Source organism: Pleurodeles waltl, chromosome 7, assembly GCF_031143425.1.
Source record: "Pleurodeles waltl isolate 20211129_DDA chromosome 7, aPleWal1.hap1.20221129, whole genome shotgun sequence".
Classification (NCBI taxonomy): domain Eukaryota; kingdom Metazoa; phylum Chordata; class Amphibia; order Caudata; family Salamandridae; genus Pleurodeles; species Pleurodeles waltl.
Genome location: NC_090446.1, coordinates 90,407,596 through 90,424,415, shown reverse-complemented (window position 1 = coordinate 90,424,415; position 16,820 = coordinate 90,407,596). Strand labels below are relative to the sequence as shown.

General features: G+C 44.8%; 1 protein-coding gene across 2 annotated transcripts in view; it reads right to left on the bottom strand.

Annotated features, from left to right (window-relative positions):
• CDH26 (cadherin 26) overlaps nucleotides 1-16,820 on the bottom strand; it is a 319,857-nt gene that overhangs the window by 141,577 nt on the left and 161,460 nt on the right. For both annotated transcript variants that reach the window (XM_069243134.1, XM_069243133.1), the window contains exon 6: nucleotides 5,064-5,192. In XM_069243134.1, the coding sequence (XP_069099235.1) occupies nucleotides 5,064-5,192 (129 nt within the window). The remainder of the gene's footprint in view (nucleotides 1-5,063; nucleotides 5,193-16,820) is intronic.

Genomic DNA, 16,820 nt, shown 5'->3' with positions numbered 1-16,820 from the left:
AAACCTTAGACATTGTAAGTGCAGGGTAGCCATAAGAGTATATGGTCTGGGAGTCTGTCAAACACGAACTCCACAGCACCATAATGGCTACACTGAAAACTGGGAAGTTTGGTATCAAACTTCTCAGCACAATAAATGCACACTGATGCCAGTGTACATTTTATTGCAAAACACACCCCAGAGGGCACCTTAGAGGTGCCCCCTGAAACTTAACCGACTGTCTGTGTAGGCTGACTAGTTCTAGCAGCCTGCCACAAACCGAGGCATGTTGCTGGCCCCATGGGGAGAGTGCCTTTGTCACTCTGAGGCCAGTAACAAAGCCTGCACTGGGTGGAGATGCTAACACCTCCCCCAGGCAGGAATTGTCACACCTGGCGGTGAGCCTCAAAGGCTCACCTCCTTTGTGCCAACCCAGCAGGACACTCCAGCTAGTGGAGTTGCCCGCCCCCTCCGGCCAGGCCCCACTTTTGGCGGCAAGGCCGGAGAAGATAATGAGAAAAACAAGGAGGAGTCACTGGCCAGTCAGGACAGCCCCTAAGGTGTCCTGAGCTGAAGTGACTCTAACTTTTAGAAATCCTCCATCTTGCAGATGGAGGATTCCCCCAATAGGGTTAGGATTGTGACCCCCTCCCCTTGGGAGGAGGCACAAAGAGGGTGTACCCACCCTCAGGGCTAGTAGCCATTGGCTACTAACCCCCCAGACCTAAACACGCCCTTAAATTTAGTATTTAAGGGCTACCCTGAACCCTAGAAAATTAGATTCCTGCAACTACAAGAAGAAGGACTGCCCAGCTGAAAACCCCTGCAGCGGAAGACCAGAAGACGACAACTGCCTTGGCTCCAGAAACTCACCGGCCTGTCTCCTGCCTTCCAAAGATCCTGCTCCAGCGACGCCTTCCAAAGGGACCAGCGACCTCGACATCCTCTGAGGACTGCCCCTGCTTCGAAAAGACAAGAAACTCCCGAGGACAGCGGACCTGCTCCAAGAAAAGCTGCAACTTTGTTTCCAGCAGCTTTAAAGAACCCTGCAAGCTCCCCGCAAGAAGCGTGAGACTTGCAACACTGCACCCGGCGACCCCGACTCGGCTGGTGGCGATCCAACACCTCAGGAGGGACCCCAGGACTACTCTGATACTGTGAGTACCAAAACCTGTCCCCCCTGAGCCCCCACAGCGCCGCCTGCAGAGGGAATCCCGAGGCTTCCCCTGACTGCGACTCTTTGAACCTAAAGTCCCGACGCCTGGGAGAGACCCTGCACCCACAGCCCCCAGGACCTGAAGGACCGGACTTTCACTGGAGAAGTGACCCCCAGGAGTCCCTCTCCCTTGCCCAAGTGGAGGTTTCCCCGAGGAATCCCCCCCTTGCCTGCCTGCAGCGCTGAAGAGATCCCGAGATCTCTCATAGACTAACATTGAAAACCCGACGCTTGTTTCTACACTGCACCCGGCCGCCCCCGCGCTGCTGAGGGTGAAATTTCTGTGTGGACTTGTGTCCCCCCCGGTGCCCTACAAAACCCCCCTGGTCTGCCCTCCGAAGACGCGGGTACTTACCTGCAAGCAGACCGGAACCGGGGCACCCCCTTCTCTCCATTCTAGCCTATGTGTTTTGGGCACCACTTTGAACTCTGCACCTGACCGGCCCTGAGCTGCTGGTGTGGTGACTTTAGGGGTTGCTCTGAACCCCCAACGGTGGGCTACCTTGGACCAAGAACTAAGCCCTGTAAGTGTCTTACTTACCTGGTTAACCTAACAAAAACTTACCTCCCCCAGGAACTGTGAAAATTGCACTAAGTGTCCACTTTTGAAATAGCTATTTGTCAATAACTTGAAAAGTATACATGCAATTTTGATGATTTGAAGTTCCTAAAGTACTTACCTGCAATACCTTTCGAATGAGATATTACATGTAGAATTTGAACCTGTGGTTCTTAAAATAAACTAAGAAAAGATATTTTTCTATACAAAAACCTATTGGCTGGATTTGTCTCTGAGTGTGTGTACCTCATTTATTGTCTATGTGTATGTACAACAAATGCTTAACACTACTCCTTGGATAAGCCTACTGCTCGACCACACTACCACAAAATAGAGCATTAGTATTATCTCTTTTTGCCACTATCTTACCTCTAAGGGGAACCCTTGGACTCTGTGCATGCTATTCCTTACTTTGAAATAGCACATACAGAGCCAACTTCCTACAGTCTACTTCTCCCCGGGTTGTGGGGCTCAGGTGCTGTGGTGTCTTTTGGCATTAGGTCTGTACTGGAGTTACTTTCAGTTGGAGGGGGCCTACAGAAAGAGGCCTCAAGAGGCAACTAGGGGCCCAGTCTGACCAAGCCAACCACTGGCCTCAGGTCTCACGAGGCTGGGAGATGTGGGGACACCCATGGTTCTTTTCTTCTCTGTCCGTGGTGGATGGATGCAGAGGTGTCCTGAAGCATCGGGTCTTTGTCACCAGGTCAGTCACATTGGAGGGGGGGTCTGCAGAAGAGGCTGCAGACGCCGTTGGGAAGTCTGTGGTGGGTGAGCTCAAGGTGGGCTTTGACCCTGAAGGGCCTGGGGACCACGCTGACACCCTTGGCCTACTTTAGCTCAAGCTTGGCGGCTTGGAGCAGTAGTGATGTCCAGCATCGGGTTTCTGGTAGTCCTGGTCCTCACAGTTCTTACTTGGGTTGCCTGCAGATGCAGGGAAGCAGCTCCTTTGCTCCAAAAGAGTTCTTCTTGGCAATCTGCAAAGCACTGGCAGCTCTCCCAGTTTCTTGGATGCTGCAGTGGCAGGACCGGTAAGTTGCTCCTCAAGGCACAGGTGCATCAGGCTGGCTGGCAGGGTTGGCATCAAGTCAGTCATGCTCCTCAGTTCTTGGGTCATCAGGCAGGCAGAAGACATATGAAGGCTCATCCTCCTGTATGAAGCATTGTGAGGGTGCAGACAGCTCCAGCAGGGAGTAAAGGCAGGGTTCAGTGACTGCCCAGAAGGGCACAGAGAATACCTGCATAATGGAGAAGGAGAGGTGAAGAGTTTTCCTTCTGGAGGTAAGTGGTGCTCCTGGAAAGAGAACTGCGATGGGTGCAGTTTGCAGGCAGGAGAGTGGGGAGTGCAATGGTCTGTGATAGAGTGGAGAGTGAGGGGCTGCTGTGAGTTCTTGCGGGGAACATTTTGAGCAAGCAGCAGAATTCCTGCAGGGTGTGTTGCTAGGATTTTCCATTGGGAGTGCGCTAAAAAAGTAATACAAACATGGTGCAAAACCTTTGTAGATCTAGATCTGGGTGTTTATGCACCAAGTAACTTGAGGGGTTAAGCCCTTGCTGCTAACGTTTTTTGATAACTAGCAGGTTATGCCTCTGAATCCTGGCAGAATCAGTATAGGGCTGATGTAGATAAAATAAATGACAATAGCAAACAAACATCCTCAGATATCCCAAGACGGAATACGCTGAGGAATTAGTTTCCATTAAGTTAAGGCTGAAAAGGAATGATTGCCAGTAAAATAAAGTGCCACAATAATGTCGCAAAAAGTGCAATTGTGTGCCACAAAATGTGATCACCTGTGCCGGAAAATCATGAGGGGTTTGTCTGTGAAGGAAGAAATACAGGGGAGAACCACATTCAGTATAAACAACTTACTCCTTAGGAGCCACTGAAAAGTATCAGATTCTGAAGGCAGTCAATGCCAGAGGAAAGCAGAGGGCAAAGCGACAGTAAAGAACAAAAGAAACTCAGCATATTATAGAGTATGCTTCTTCAGTGACCTGGTCACTTATGATAAAAGGGTCTGACCAACCAGCCTGCGGTCTTCTGCAATGGATCTCATCATTAAAAGGACCATCCAGTTGAATGATGTCACAATACATCTCAAACACTGAGCAGAGGTCATTAAATCAAGCAACATTCTCTAGAATGCTGATTATTGGTGCTTGTTAGAGATTCTGGACAGGTTAAAGAGAACTGTTTTCCTCTACAGTAGATGGCACGTTTGACGCTGACACTTGATCATGCATTCTTTTGACCATCTTGAGGAACACCTTGGCTGATTCCACTTGTGCGAGGATGATTCTTTCCAGTGATAACCCAGATTCAGCCTCCTCTACTTCTAACCTGATACCTGCAAATGTTCTGCTCTTCAGGTGATCGTGGGGGAGGTGGCAAGAATGAGTAGAGTGAAGCATCACAATAACGGACATGTATGATTGTTCTGGATTTTTTAAGGATACGCCTGAACATTATTGAATTCTGGATTTTTTAAGCACACGCCTTAACATTATTGAATTCTGGATTGTTTAAGCACACGCCTTAACTTTATTGAATTCTGGATTTTTTAACCACACGCCTTAACATTATTGATTCTGGATTTTTTAAGCATACACCTGAACATTATTGAATTGGAAAAATGTCTTAAAATTCTGCAGTATGTCTACCGATATGGGATTTACAACATTTTACAGTAGAATGTCAAGCATTACTTTCATATAAATCAACAGTACTAGACGTTTTTGCCCAGCTAAGCAGCCAAGAAAAGGGCTTTTGTAAAGACTTGTATGGCCAAAATGATATTGGATGTTTTTGCGCATACTCCCTGCTGCTGCATTTGGTTATTTCCTTCTACAAATTAAAATGAAGTGATGTGTTTGATTTACAATGTGGGAACATAAAATAGATTTTAATTTTTAGGGGTATTGAACTAGCTCAGGATCTACATATCTTTACTGTAAAAGAATATAACACCAGTTTTGTTCGTCAATTTATGGTTAAGCAAAAAGGTCGGTGGCAATTCATGTACAAGACAGATAATGGTCAAAAGAACAATTTGCCCATGGGAAATGGTAAACCACTGAAGAACGTAATCCAGAATCTTGCATCCTCACGCGGAACAAGGGCAAAGACACATGCATAAGCAACATAGGATCACAGAGTAACTGTGAGCAACAACTTGACAGAAACATATTTCCACAATTGTGAGCAGCATCCAGAGGATCAGAGTTAGCTATACACTGATAAACATCCAGTTTGATTAAAGTATGGTTTGCATGTCTTGCTAGCCACAACGTGTAACTAGAATAACTTACTTTTTGGTCAATAATGACAGGCATATGGTTGTTGCCATCTTCAACGAATATATTAACAGTCGCTGATGATGACAAGGCTGGGGAACCATTGTCTCCTGCTTTGACAATAATTTGGATTTGTTTTGCAGCCTACAATAGAAAAAAATCAAACACAAATTAACTGCAAATAATGTTTCTTGGCTGTTAGATATGCCCTTAACAACGTGTTACGCAATGTGCAATTTTTTTTTAAGTCTGTGATTTTTTTTAAACGTTTATATTGAGGAGCAAGTCTACAATTCTCAGCGTCAGCAACATTCAATTATTTCCATGCACAACATATTAATGGCACCAAGAGAATTGTTCCTGGCTTTTGGATAGTATGCAGCTCCATTGTAATGTGAAATAAATCAAAAACATATATTTATTTATATAATCATACATTTATTTATATTAAATCGGAGGCTGCAATCCCTGTTAAAAAAAGCCCAGGTCTAATGTCTTTTTTACAGGCTACATTACTACCCTAATCACCTGTAATAAAAAAATCCTAACTGGACTTTTGTTGCCACTTAAATTGAAAAGTAAAAGTAAAACAGTTGACATAAGCAATCTGATTCAAAGTGCCATGGCCGCCATGAGCATGAGCGCGAAGGAGAAACACAAAAGGAAAAAGAAGTTCTCTCACAGTCAAACGTATCAGCAATAGTGCAATTATCCATGTAACAGGGTCACTCTGCAAGGCGGTAACAAAACTGCCCTCATGATGGACAAACGTAAAGCATTTACCAATGATAAAGGATTTTTGAAAGGCAATCCCAGGAACGAGTGAAAGTGATAGGCATGGGGAAAAGCCCACAAGACTTACAACAGATAAAAGCGCTTGCGTGCTTGACCTAAAAAATTACGTAGCTGCTCAATGGTAATAAGTTGTTACAGTTCAGTTCTGATCTCACAATGCCTGCATTCATAGCCAGAAGCCAAAGTGAAAAGAGGATCATGGAGCATACTTATAACAGCAGTTAAAACAAAAAAAACAGTAAGTGGTGTTTCCGTTTATATTTTTTCTAAAAAAGAAAAAGTGATCAATAGATGTTATTGGTAAGTTTTTTAAAACATTTTGTCACACTATAGGTCTTTAGGGGGAAAAAACATTCTCTCCATGTTCCTGCACAATCAGAGGTACAACATGTTTTTAATTTGACTTCCATTATACTAATCCTAGTACTGTTTTGTAAAAATTACTACAGCTTTTTGGTGAGCTTAATTTCACGATATAGATTCTGCCCTTATTTTATTGTCTGCAAGTGGTCTGTACAAAGGGTAATTATGTGACCAGGCATTTATTAGGAATAAAATACCAATTTCTGTACATTAAAAAGATATTGCAAGTCACCTCTGCGTTCAATGACCTTATAAAGGACCTAGGCTTTTGGCCTCCTTCCTCTAAACGTTCAACTTGCAGTTTCCTTATAATATACGGCTGGGGGTATTTTATTCCACATATTTTTTATTTGGAAACAGCAGAAATTAGAATATTCCTAGATAAAAATGCCATACATAGCAAAAAAGATGGCGGTCCATAGAATGGTGCTGCTTTAGGAGGAGAAACAATCAGCATCCTTAACTGCCATGATGGTTAGTCATGGATAACAAAAACAGCTCAAATACAAATACATCATAATTTTTGTATATTCCAGAGATACAGTGGGAATTTTGCTGTTATGGGAATAAAGATAGTGATGATGGACTGAACTCAGAGTTCATTGTGCATTCTTTACCATGTTGTAGGGGCAAATGTTTGGCCAAGCTTTGAATGCATGAGGAAGGGATTGGCTTAGAAGTTTATCAAATAAATCAGACAAAATGAGCTAAAATTAAGATGTCTTTATCCTTTTTTTTTTTTTAAACTGAGATGTACATTTCACCCCATGATGCTGGAAACAAGGACAAAAAGAACAGAGAATTATGCAAAAGCTTTATAAAACTCGGTATGAAATAAATCTGGACCTAATGCTTCACCCAAAGCCAACTTAAGCAATGCTTCTTTATTCTCCATCGAGGTGACTGGTGCATCCAGTATTGAATGGTTGACTGGTAGATACGCAGGGTAGGCTCAAAGCATTCAAGTTGTCATTAACAACCTTGTGTGAAGGAGGACTGTCCTCTGAATAGAGGGCTAAATTAAATTCATGAAATGTGGCTTAAATACCTGCTGGATCTAGCATTATCTCACTGGCTGAGTTCTGAATGCTTGTGATGGCAGTCCCAGAATGTCTATCTCTAATCTGAGATGATAACAACTATCCCATCACATTGCTATTTTAGAAACATAGGGTGTTTAGACTGCCAGTGCAGATATAACCTGTGCCATATTTTCTTCTGTAATATCATACAGGCAGCAGTTAATTGCTCGAATAATACCTCCGCTATATCCAGCTCGCAATTACCAACCCATTTAGGATATTCAATCACCAGGCAGAAAAGCTCAGCCCGAGATTGACCCTCTATAATTTTTGGGCTCTCTGTTCCACTGTATGCTATAGCTAAAAGTTCATTAGCGCATCATCCAAACTAACTCAGAGTTCAAGAGCAGACGTACTTGGAGATGCAGAAGTTAGCCTTCCTGATGCCCTATTGGGCTTCTCCTTGTGCTTTTTTACCTTGTTCACCAACGCCCTCCTTATCAAATGTAACTTTAGTGGCCTCTTCACGTAATGCCATGTCCTCTAAACATGTTTTGTTGGACACCTCTGATTCTGAGTCAGTGCCCATTACAAACATGGAGCTTTCCCCTTCTGAGAAATCCCAGAATGAAAAAAAAGTATCCGGCATTACTAGTGAATCGAAAGCCAGGCCATCACTAGCAGGCAAGTAGCTATCTTTCTCTGGTAGTGATTAAACATCAGCAAGAGTGGGTGGCTTGCCTTATGTGCCCAACCACACCCACACAGCCCCCAACTTTGAAGCTTCAAAGACCGCCAATGTAATAGTTTTATACTCTGGTACCACCACCTCTATGCACGGATCTGTCACCCATCCATCAGACTGTATTATGGGAGGTACCAACTTTGCTGCTGACTCAGGAGAAGAGTCCACCCTTCTGCACCCCAAGTCCTGCTTCTGCTTCAAGGCAGGCACAGAGATTCCCACCTGAGTAGAGACCTAATCTGCTGGCGGAGTGCCCAGTGATCTATAATAGTCCTGTGAGCAGTGCTTCCAAAAGCCTGGTAGATTTAGATGCTTTGAGTCCTTACGTAAACCCTCTGACCATTTGACAAAAAAGTCAGTCAAAGGTTTTTGCACAGGCCCAGGGCAGAGGTCCAGGCCGGGCCCCAAGGCCTGAAGCTACTCCCAAAAGAGCCCTATTTCAAAGTGCCTTGCAAATGCCGCTGAGACAATGCAAAAGATAGGGGTGAAATTGTGGGGGTCTGTCCCTGCACTAGCAGAGAGTCATCCTCTCCCGATGAATTAGTGTCTGCTCCCCTGATAAACATACTCGCTTCTGCGTGCGTTGTAGCATGCACAGGTCCTCTAAATGTTGTCCTGGAACTGTCCCCCAATGATTTGAGTTCCTTGGGCTGTTTGGGCTTGATTGTGGCCTCTTTGTGGTGCTTTTCTGTCTGCCACAAACCTGCAGCATTCTTCTCCAGTGCTGCTGGCTGTCCAGAAACCATGTTTCTTCAGCCTGATGCTGCGGTCCACAGCAGCATCAGGCTGACCTGGTCTGCGGAGACCCATGCAGTCCTCCACTGGCACACTGATCCCCCCTGACCTGCCCAGTGCATGTCATGGCAGACATCTCTACCTCCTCTAGTGATCCTCTTTCACATTAGCACAGCACCATCGTGCACCAACAATCACATCCTGGATGCCGCAGGGAAAGAAGCAGCCAGTAGCACACCCAACAAGATCTCCGGCATCGTTGCTCCCTCACACAGCGAGGCGGGCAAGAATATCTCCATCTATACGTGTCCTCTAATGAATTATCTCTGTCAGCCCTCTTCATCTCTCTGCATGGCAGTGATGCTGCCCTCTCACCATCCTCCCCAGTGTGCATGTAGAGAGGGTAAGCTGCCCAAGGTCTTTGTCGTGGACCAGCACCTGCGCACCAATTCAGCGTGCTCCGCCATTTCCCCATCTCATCCTTTGTGAAATGATTCTGTAGTGAAAGCTGATCAGTGGAATTTGGTGTCACTTCTTTTACCCACATGTGCGCCACATGTAGAAATGTTTAGCAGATACCAGCATGAGATAATTTAAAGCAGAACCTATATCTCACAGAGACATGTTCAGTGCAAACCTGTCTCCTCCTTATATCCACTACTCTTTTTTTATGTGAGGTGCGCATTTGTCTACTGCAAAAAAGCCTGTGATATCGATAGGCTGTGTACATCCCAGGACTTATACCGCTCCTTGTTCCTGGGACTATTTGGCCATTATTGGAAATCTGCCCTTTCTGAAAGGCCACCTCAAACTTTTGTGCCTTTTTCCTGAACTCTATTTTTACTGGCTTTAATACTCTATGCACTTTACTCCGTCTCCAGGCTTGCCACTGCAGACTGGGTGTGCAGTTTCAAATTATCTATTCGACCTGGCAAAATAAACCTATTGCCAGGGCTAAAACCTTGCTTTTTTAAAAACTATTAAAGTTACTCTTTAGATAGGACAGGGGGCAGGGACTATGGTATTTAAAAGTAGGATATGTATATTTAATGTTGTACATGTCCTGGAAATGAAAAGCGTCCAACACATCCGGCCTATGGGCTGGCTCTTCCATAGGTTAACATTGACTTACACTATTATATTTAGTACGTATTAAATTCAGTTCTGAACTAGCTAAAGAACTGAATATATGACTCATCTTAAATGCATGCTAAATCCAACTTAGTGGTAAAGTCTGAATTTATATTACTGTTTTGGAAATGACACTTTTAGAAAACTGTCATTTTCCCTACCTAAAAGCAAAAGGCTTTCCTGGTAGTGCCCAGCTGTCACCTGGACCCTAATGACTCCACTGTCTTGACATGTGTATTGCTCCCAGACAGTGGACAATGGGTCTTGGGCATGGGGTCTCCTCCCTTAACAGGATGGCCTGGGGTCTTTGAACAGACCCTTACTGAGCTTCAAAGAATGCCTACACTGTCACTGGCAGATAAAGGTCACAGCTAGGCCTGTCTTCCTTTTGTCACTCTAGTCAGGCTAGCTCCAAACCAAGTGAGAGGGGAAGAACTGACCAGAACTGGTTTGGGGTGGTCAGGGGATTGTCCTCCACCTAAAGGTTGGCAGTGGGCATAAAAGTGGACCTTACAGACCTCCATTCAGATTCCTGGACCTCTGAAGAATCAGAAGAAGGACTGCCTGCTGCCTGAAGACCCTTTAGGAAGACTGGACCTGCTTGCCCTCAACCCAGAACCTCCGAAGTGACTCCAAGGTCAATGGCTGACCTCCTGTTTGAACTACAGGGATGCGAGCTAGCAGGGACCTCTCTCCCTGCCACTGGCCAGTTCAGCAGTTCCAAATTGACCTGCCCATAACCCTGCTGCTGTCCTCTGTTAGTGTGAGCCCTAACCCCCATGTGGTGCCCCCCAGGTCCTTGACAACAGGGTGGTGTTAGAGTGTATTCCTCCTGCCCCAAACTGCAAAAGCTTCTTGTGTCATAGGACTCTTACCTTGGGGGTACGACTACTTAGTTCTGGGTGGCAGAACTACCATGTGTGGGTGACTGAGTCAGTTGACCTGACCTTTTCAGCTAGCTAGCAGCACCTCACCAAAACCCAGATAGTAATGGTGATTTGTGGCAGCCTAGAAAATATGACACACTAACTCCTCAGGGAAGTCGTGGTCAACAAATTGTATCCTTTTCTCTCAGTTATACAACGTCTCACACAGGCAAAAAACAGACAAAGAGATGCAGGACAAGTTTCAAAGCATTTATTGAAATGACTGCGTTCCACACTGGCCCTGCTCTTCAGCAGCCTGCTATCGTTGAGCCCTGCTTCAGATCCAGCTTGCTGCTTGCCCTTCTTATGACTCATCGATGACCACTTCTTCTACATTAAAGTTTCAGAAGGTAGGATTCCACTGGGATGAACCTGGTTCTTGTATTCGACTGGTGATACGTGGCTTTTGGCCTCAACGTTTAACTTTGACCTGGTCTAATGTGAATGGATACCTGCGGTTGGCGCTTTGTGCTTTGTGGCACTATTTTAAATTCAAACTTTAAAAATCCACAACTCCCTCTGGTTTTACTTGTTAGTTTTTTGTCATTTTGGTGTCATTTATTTATTAAATTTTAATCTATTTTTCAAAATTGGGATTTTTGTGTGTTTTTGTTTTCACTTTATTACTGTTTGAGTACTGCACAAATACTGTACATATTGCCTCTAAGCTAAGCCTAGCTGCTCTGTGCTACAGCTTCCAGTGTGTTGAGTAGAGGTTTATTTAGTGAGTTTTGTGATTCACCTCGGCAAGGATTGCGATTATCTTAAGTGTGTCCTCACCCCCTTCGCCCTATACAACAATGTCTTGCAGTCATGCATGAAATGTTGCTCACCTTGAGGCTATGAACATCCTGTTTATCATGTTCTTGGAGTTGTAGATTCTCCCTAGTTGGTGCTTAAGTCCTTTGTGCTGATCGCAAACATTTACAATTTGATAAGACTTTTGACTAGGGGTGTGCAGACTTCATAGAATTTGCGTTCATATAATTGTCCAAAATTTGGCATAACTGTGCAAGATTACATGTAATTACACACTATCCAAATCCATCATTTAGTGCTATATTTTAACAAAAAAATACATCCTTGCATCAATTTTTGATGTGAGAATGCATTTACTCACTAAAAAAATGCAAAAACCAGTGCAAACAATAGCTGGTCGTGTTTTAGTGTTTCCATGCGTTCACAGTAAATTTTTACCACAAATGGTGTGATTGCAGTAAATATTTTACTATGACTGGTGCATAACTACTCAAAGTGGTGTAATGGCATACTTTCGGTAAATGTATTTAATAAGAGTAAAGTGAAGTTCCCTTAAATACTCAAATTACAGCAGTGTAATATATATTTCACAGGCCTACTTTTAAACTGCTCTGAAAATTGTTCTACCGCCAAGCCACTAATAATCAGCCTTACTACAAGAGCTGTATCAAGTATGTTGCTAGGAGGACCAAATCTAACAGGACTGGAAAAGATACAACACCTGCAGTGAAATCAGCATAGATTTCTAACCTGTGTTAACCTGTTGTCAATGGTACCCAAAATCTGAGGAATCAAGAACATCTTTATGATCACAGACCAGTTTACTAGGTATTCACAAGCTTTCACACTGCGAACATCAGAGGGCATTCATCATGGCCAAGGTCATCTAAGGGAAGCTGTTCATATAATTTGGATAGCACAGACAGCATGCATACATCACATGAAATTATACCATTATTAATAACTCATGTTTGAGACCAATGACAATCACCCTGTGGACACATGATATAGTTTTACTGATGACCTCAGTAAACATAAGGTGTGACTGCAAAACTTAAAGATTATCAAGAAAGAGTTAGAGAAGTCCCATAGCTGGTCTATAATGTAGCTGCATCATTTTCTATATGAAGCATGATTTGATACAATCAGGTCACACGGGAACTCCGGACAAGCTACTGGGGTCTACTCAATAGCTTCAGCCTCAAGGAAAAGAACAAAATGATTGATGTAATGGATGTGAACCAGTGTCAGCCGGTAATGTTAGGAGGGAGGGAGTCGGGCAGGAAGCACAATCACACTCATTCATTCACACACGCACGAGCATCCATTCACAACACTCATCAACATTCAAACATACATGCACGCACCAAACATTCATTAAAAAAAAAAAACACACGCACACTTACCTTCAGCGCAGAGATCCCAGGAGGCAGCAGTCTCAACTTCGTCACAGTGAGACTTCTGACCCCACCCCACTCTGTGACAAGGTGTCACTGATTGACACTCGCCCTGTGCGCTTCAGGGCTTAAACCTGAAGCGCCCAGGTCAGAGTCAATGGGTGACACTTCCCCTCATCACCGAGGTGGAGGGCCTTAAGGCACCTTTGCTGAGCCGAGGAGGTCACGCCCATAGGCAAAGGGACCTCTTCAGCCTAGCAAAGTTCAGCTCAGGCAGCCAGGACTCTGCGCAAATCACGCATGTCTCGCTCCTGGCTGCCTGAGCTGAACATGAAGAGTGTCTGTCAGGCTGACCTTTGCTCAGCCAGACAGGCACTCTTCATGAAGGGCAAAAGGTGGGGGGTGTGGCCCCTCTGCACTGAAGGACGGGCTGTGGCTGATGTGAACCCTACACCATAGTAAACATTTTCAAGGCTTTGTAGGGAAAATGGGACTAATATATTGTCAAACCACTTCAAATAAATCTTGCCACGAAATAAATGATTGAATGGCCAGAATAGACCTTAAGCAACTGGTCCAATGGCTAGCTACTTGAAGCCAAGTGCAAATGCTCCTTTTAGAAGCTGAAGCAACGCAAAAGAACCATAAACTCAGCCTGAGGCTTGGATGAAGATGTCTGGCATATGTTTCAGGATGAAGTCAGAGCGCCCCAGGAAATTTCACTTTCTTCTACTTGAGTGACAAGCAAACTCAGGTTAGAGAAAAACTGACATTGTACTATCAATGGGCAGGAAAAAGCTAACAACCCGATGCCACCAGATGATCTAAAACAATTCCTGCTCTAGAAATGACAGACTCTAGTATTTCACACTTTTGAACTGTTGGACTCCTACATCTAGGTCAATGTACTTATTCAGACATCTGGCTCTTGCTAACACTATGGAGCTGTTTCTTTACTATAACTTGTGTGAAAGGAATGATTCAGAAAGGAAACCGTGCAGGATTGCATAAATGGGTACCATACCTTCTACATGTAAAAGCCAGTTACCCTTTCCCAGTATCTTTCTGCACCATTCATTCCAGGAGGGAAAGGCCCAGTAATCCAACAGGATTGCTTCCATGATGAGCAGATCGAGGGTGGGACTCACTGACAGCGTCCTGGGGAACAGCTGACCCTGACTGATTCCTGCTATTTGGTGATCCACTAGCCAGAACATTCTAAAGTGGTCTACCTTGGGCAAACGTGACTCTGTGATGAGCTCAGGCAGGGATTTTTCTAAGCAGTATGCAGTTCCTGGAGACTGGCTGCAGCTCCTACCAGCTTATGAAGGGGTGAGAAAGGAATATATAACCCAGCTGCAGGTGCTGAAGCAGAAGGTTGAGGGATTCATTTAGATTGAAAGTTTTGTTACTGTGCTTATCATACATAAGCCAGAATGCCTCCGTCATGCTTTGAGCCCAAAGCCTGATGGATTCTTGGGAAAGGCAGGGACACCCTGGGATGTAGTGGTTTGACTGCCAAAGGACTCCTTTAAACTGAGAAGGCCAGAGCTCCTGACCTCAACACTCAGTTGGGCATATTTAGAAGTCCCTAGAGCCACCTTGTGCCACATTAGCACAATTTCTTTATGCTAATGTGTCCCAATGAGGCCAAAATCCTCGTGCCATATTTACACAGTGGAGCAATGCATGCATTGTGGCACTCTATAACCCTTTGCTGTACATTATGCCTGTGCTAAACATAATATATGCAAAGGGGTCATTCCCCCGTTAAGAGGGGCATAATTTTTATAGCACATTTAATGCCTGCTCGGAGCAGGCATTAAAAGGGGGATTCCATTATTTAAAATGGGCCCCAATGTTCTCTGCAGAAGTAGCACCAATATTTTGGTGCTTCTTCTGCAGAGTACATCAATAGTGTCAATACAAATTACTATTGCCCCCTACCCTGTGCAATGGTGCGCCCTGTCTTAGGTGCAGTGCCACTTTCCTTAAATATGCCGCAGTGTGCCCTGCTGTACATGCTGCAGTTCAGATCAGGCACATTTTCAGTCCCAGGCCTTTCCGAAGATTTAGAGACTTGCTTCTTCTTCCTTGAGAGTGTGCCAGAGGGCATCATAGTCTTTTCATCTACAGGGGAACTCAGTGCAACCACTCTGTGAAGGATCTTCATAACACACCTGGAATCAAAATGGTTACTTACCTGAAGGAGTAGTTTTGCAGCTTGAAGAATTTTCTGAATTCACATGCTGTGCATTATTCTCCATCTAGTGGTTGGGTCAGGAACTTTTTTCTTTATAGTAGTCCTTTTTCCTTTCACCCTTTTTTGCTGTTGTTGGGAGTCGATGCTCCCCACCATTTGATGCTGGTTCCAGCCTCCTCTGATGTCAGACCCCCTCCCTGAAAGTATCACCTTGGACGCAATCTTAAGATTATTTTCTTCCGCTGCTGGGTCTGGAAGTATCCTGAAGGGGAAGCAGCCTAAACCACGACCGCTGAACAACAAAGGTCATTGTCCACGAAAGCTGAACAACCCTTAGGTTTTAGGGGCCGGAGTGGGGGGGGGGGTCGCAGTCATTTTAGGGGTGGGGTGGGGGGTTTGGGTGATTTTAGGTTTTAGGGGCGGGGTGGGAGGTCACGGTAATTTTAGTGGCGGGGTTGGGGTAATGTTATGTTTTAGGGGCAGGGGTGGGGAGTCGCGGTAGTTTCAGGTGCGGTGGGGGTCAGGTAGTTTTTGGGGCAGGGTGGGGGGTTTGGGTAGTTTAGGTTTTAGGGTTGGGGTGGGGGGTCAGGGTAGTTTTAGGGGTGGGGTAGGGGGTCGGGTAGTTTTAGGTTTTAGGGTCGGGTAGTTTTAGGTTTTAGGGGTGGGAGTGGGGAGTCGCTGTATTTTTTGGGGCAGGGTGGGAGATCATGGGGGTCACATGCAGGAACCATGCATGCCATTCCACGCATGCCTTTACCAGGAATGCCCTTTTAATGAAAAATCGTTGTTAAGGCATTCGTGGTAAAGGCATTAGTGATACCAACGCAGTCATTGTTCCGACCATGCTGTTCAGGCGTGCGTGGTTCCAGCATGCATTGTTCCGACATACATTCATCCTGAAGATGTCCAAGTGATGGGAAGAATAAGAAGAAGCAAATAGGGCTTACATTGAAGAAAATCTACGGAATATTGATAGAGAATGGGTATTATGTAAAGATGCTGTAGAATTCCAGGGGAAAATCAAAGTAAGTGGAGTTTACATTGAGGGAGAATGCGTAGACAGAGGGTTTCCTGTTCGGCGTGAAATAGGGAAGACACTGATTATTCTCACCTGGTGTTTGTCCCGCACTGTAAAATCAGGTCGAAGGGCACCATACGCAGCGCAAGAGGGTGCTGCTTCTTTTCTGCCACCCAAGTAGATTTTCTACTCGAGCAGCAGCTTCCTCAACACAAACAGAAGGTTTCTCAATGCAAGGTGGAGCAAACATCCGTGACCACCCGCATTGAGATATCTTGCTGGGAGGTGGTATGGAGTAAGATTTTCTTTGAGGCTTTCGGCCAGTGCTGCTGGGCCATCACTCTGAGACACTCAGCACACTTTCGGCTGCTTCATCTTTTACTACATGATGCTCTAAACCTAAATCTCACTCAGCCTCCAAAGAAAACACCTCCTTCAGGGACCACAAAGGTATATCATTTGGCCACAGCATACCAGAGTAAGAATGAGTTCCTTGGGCAATGGCTCTTACAATTTAGATAGGTACTTTTCATTTGCTTCCTCTAACCTTTCTTCCCCTAGGTGCAGAGAATAAAGAAGTGACTGCTTGTATTTTATGATACTGACATAATGCTAAGGTTTTGTGTATTTGCAGATTTGCAATCACTTCCCAATTTGAAAGTGCCACACCAAGGTCCA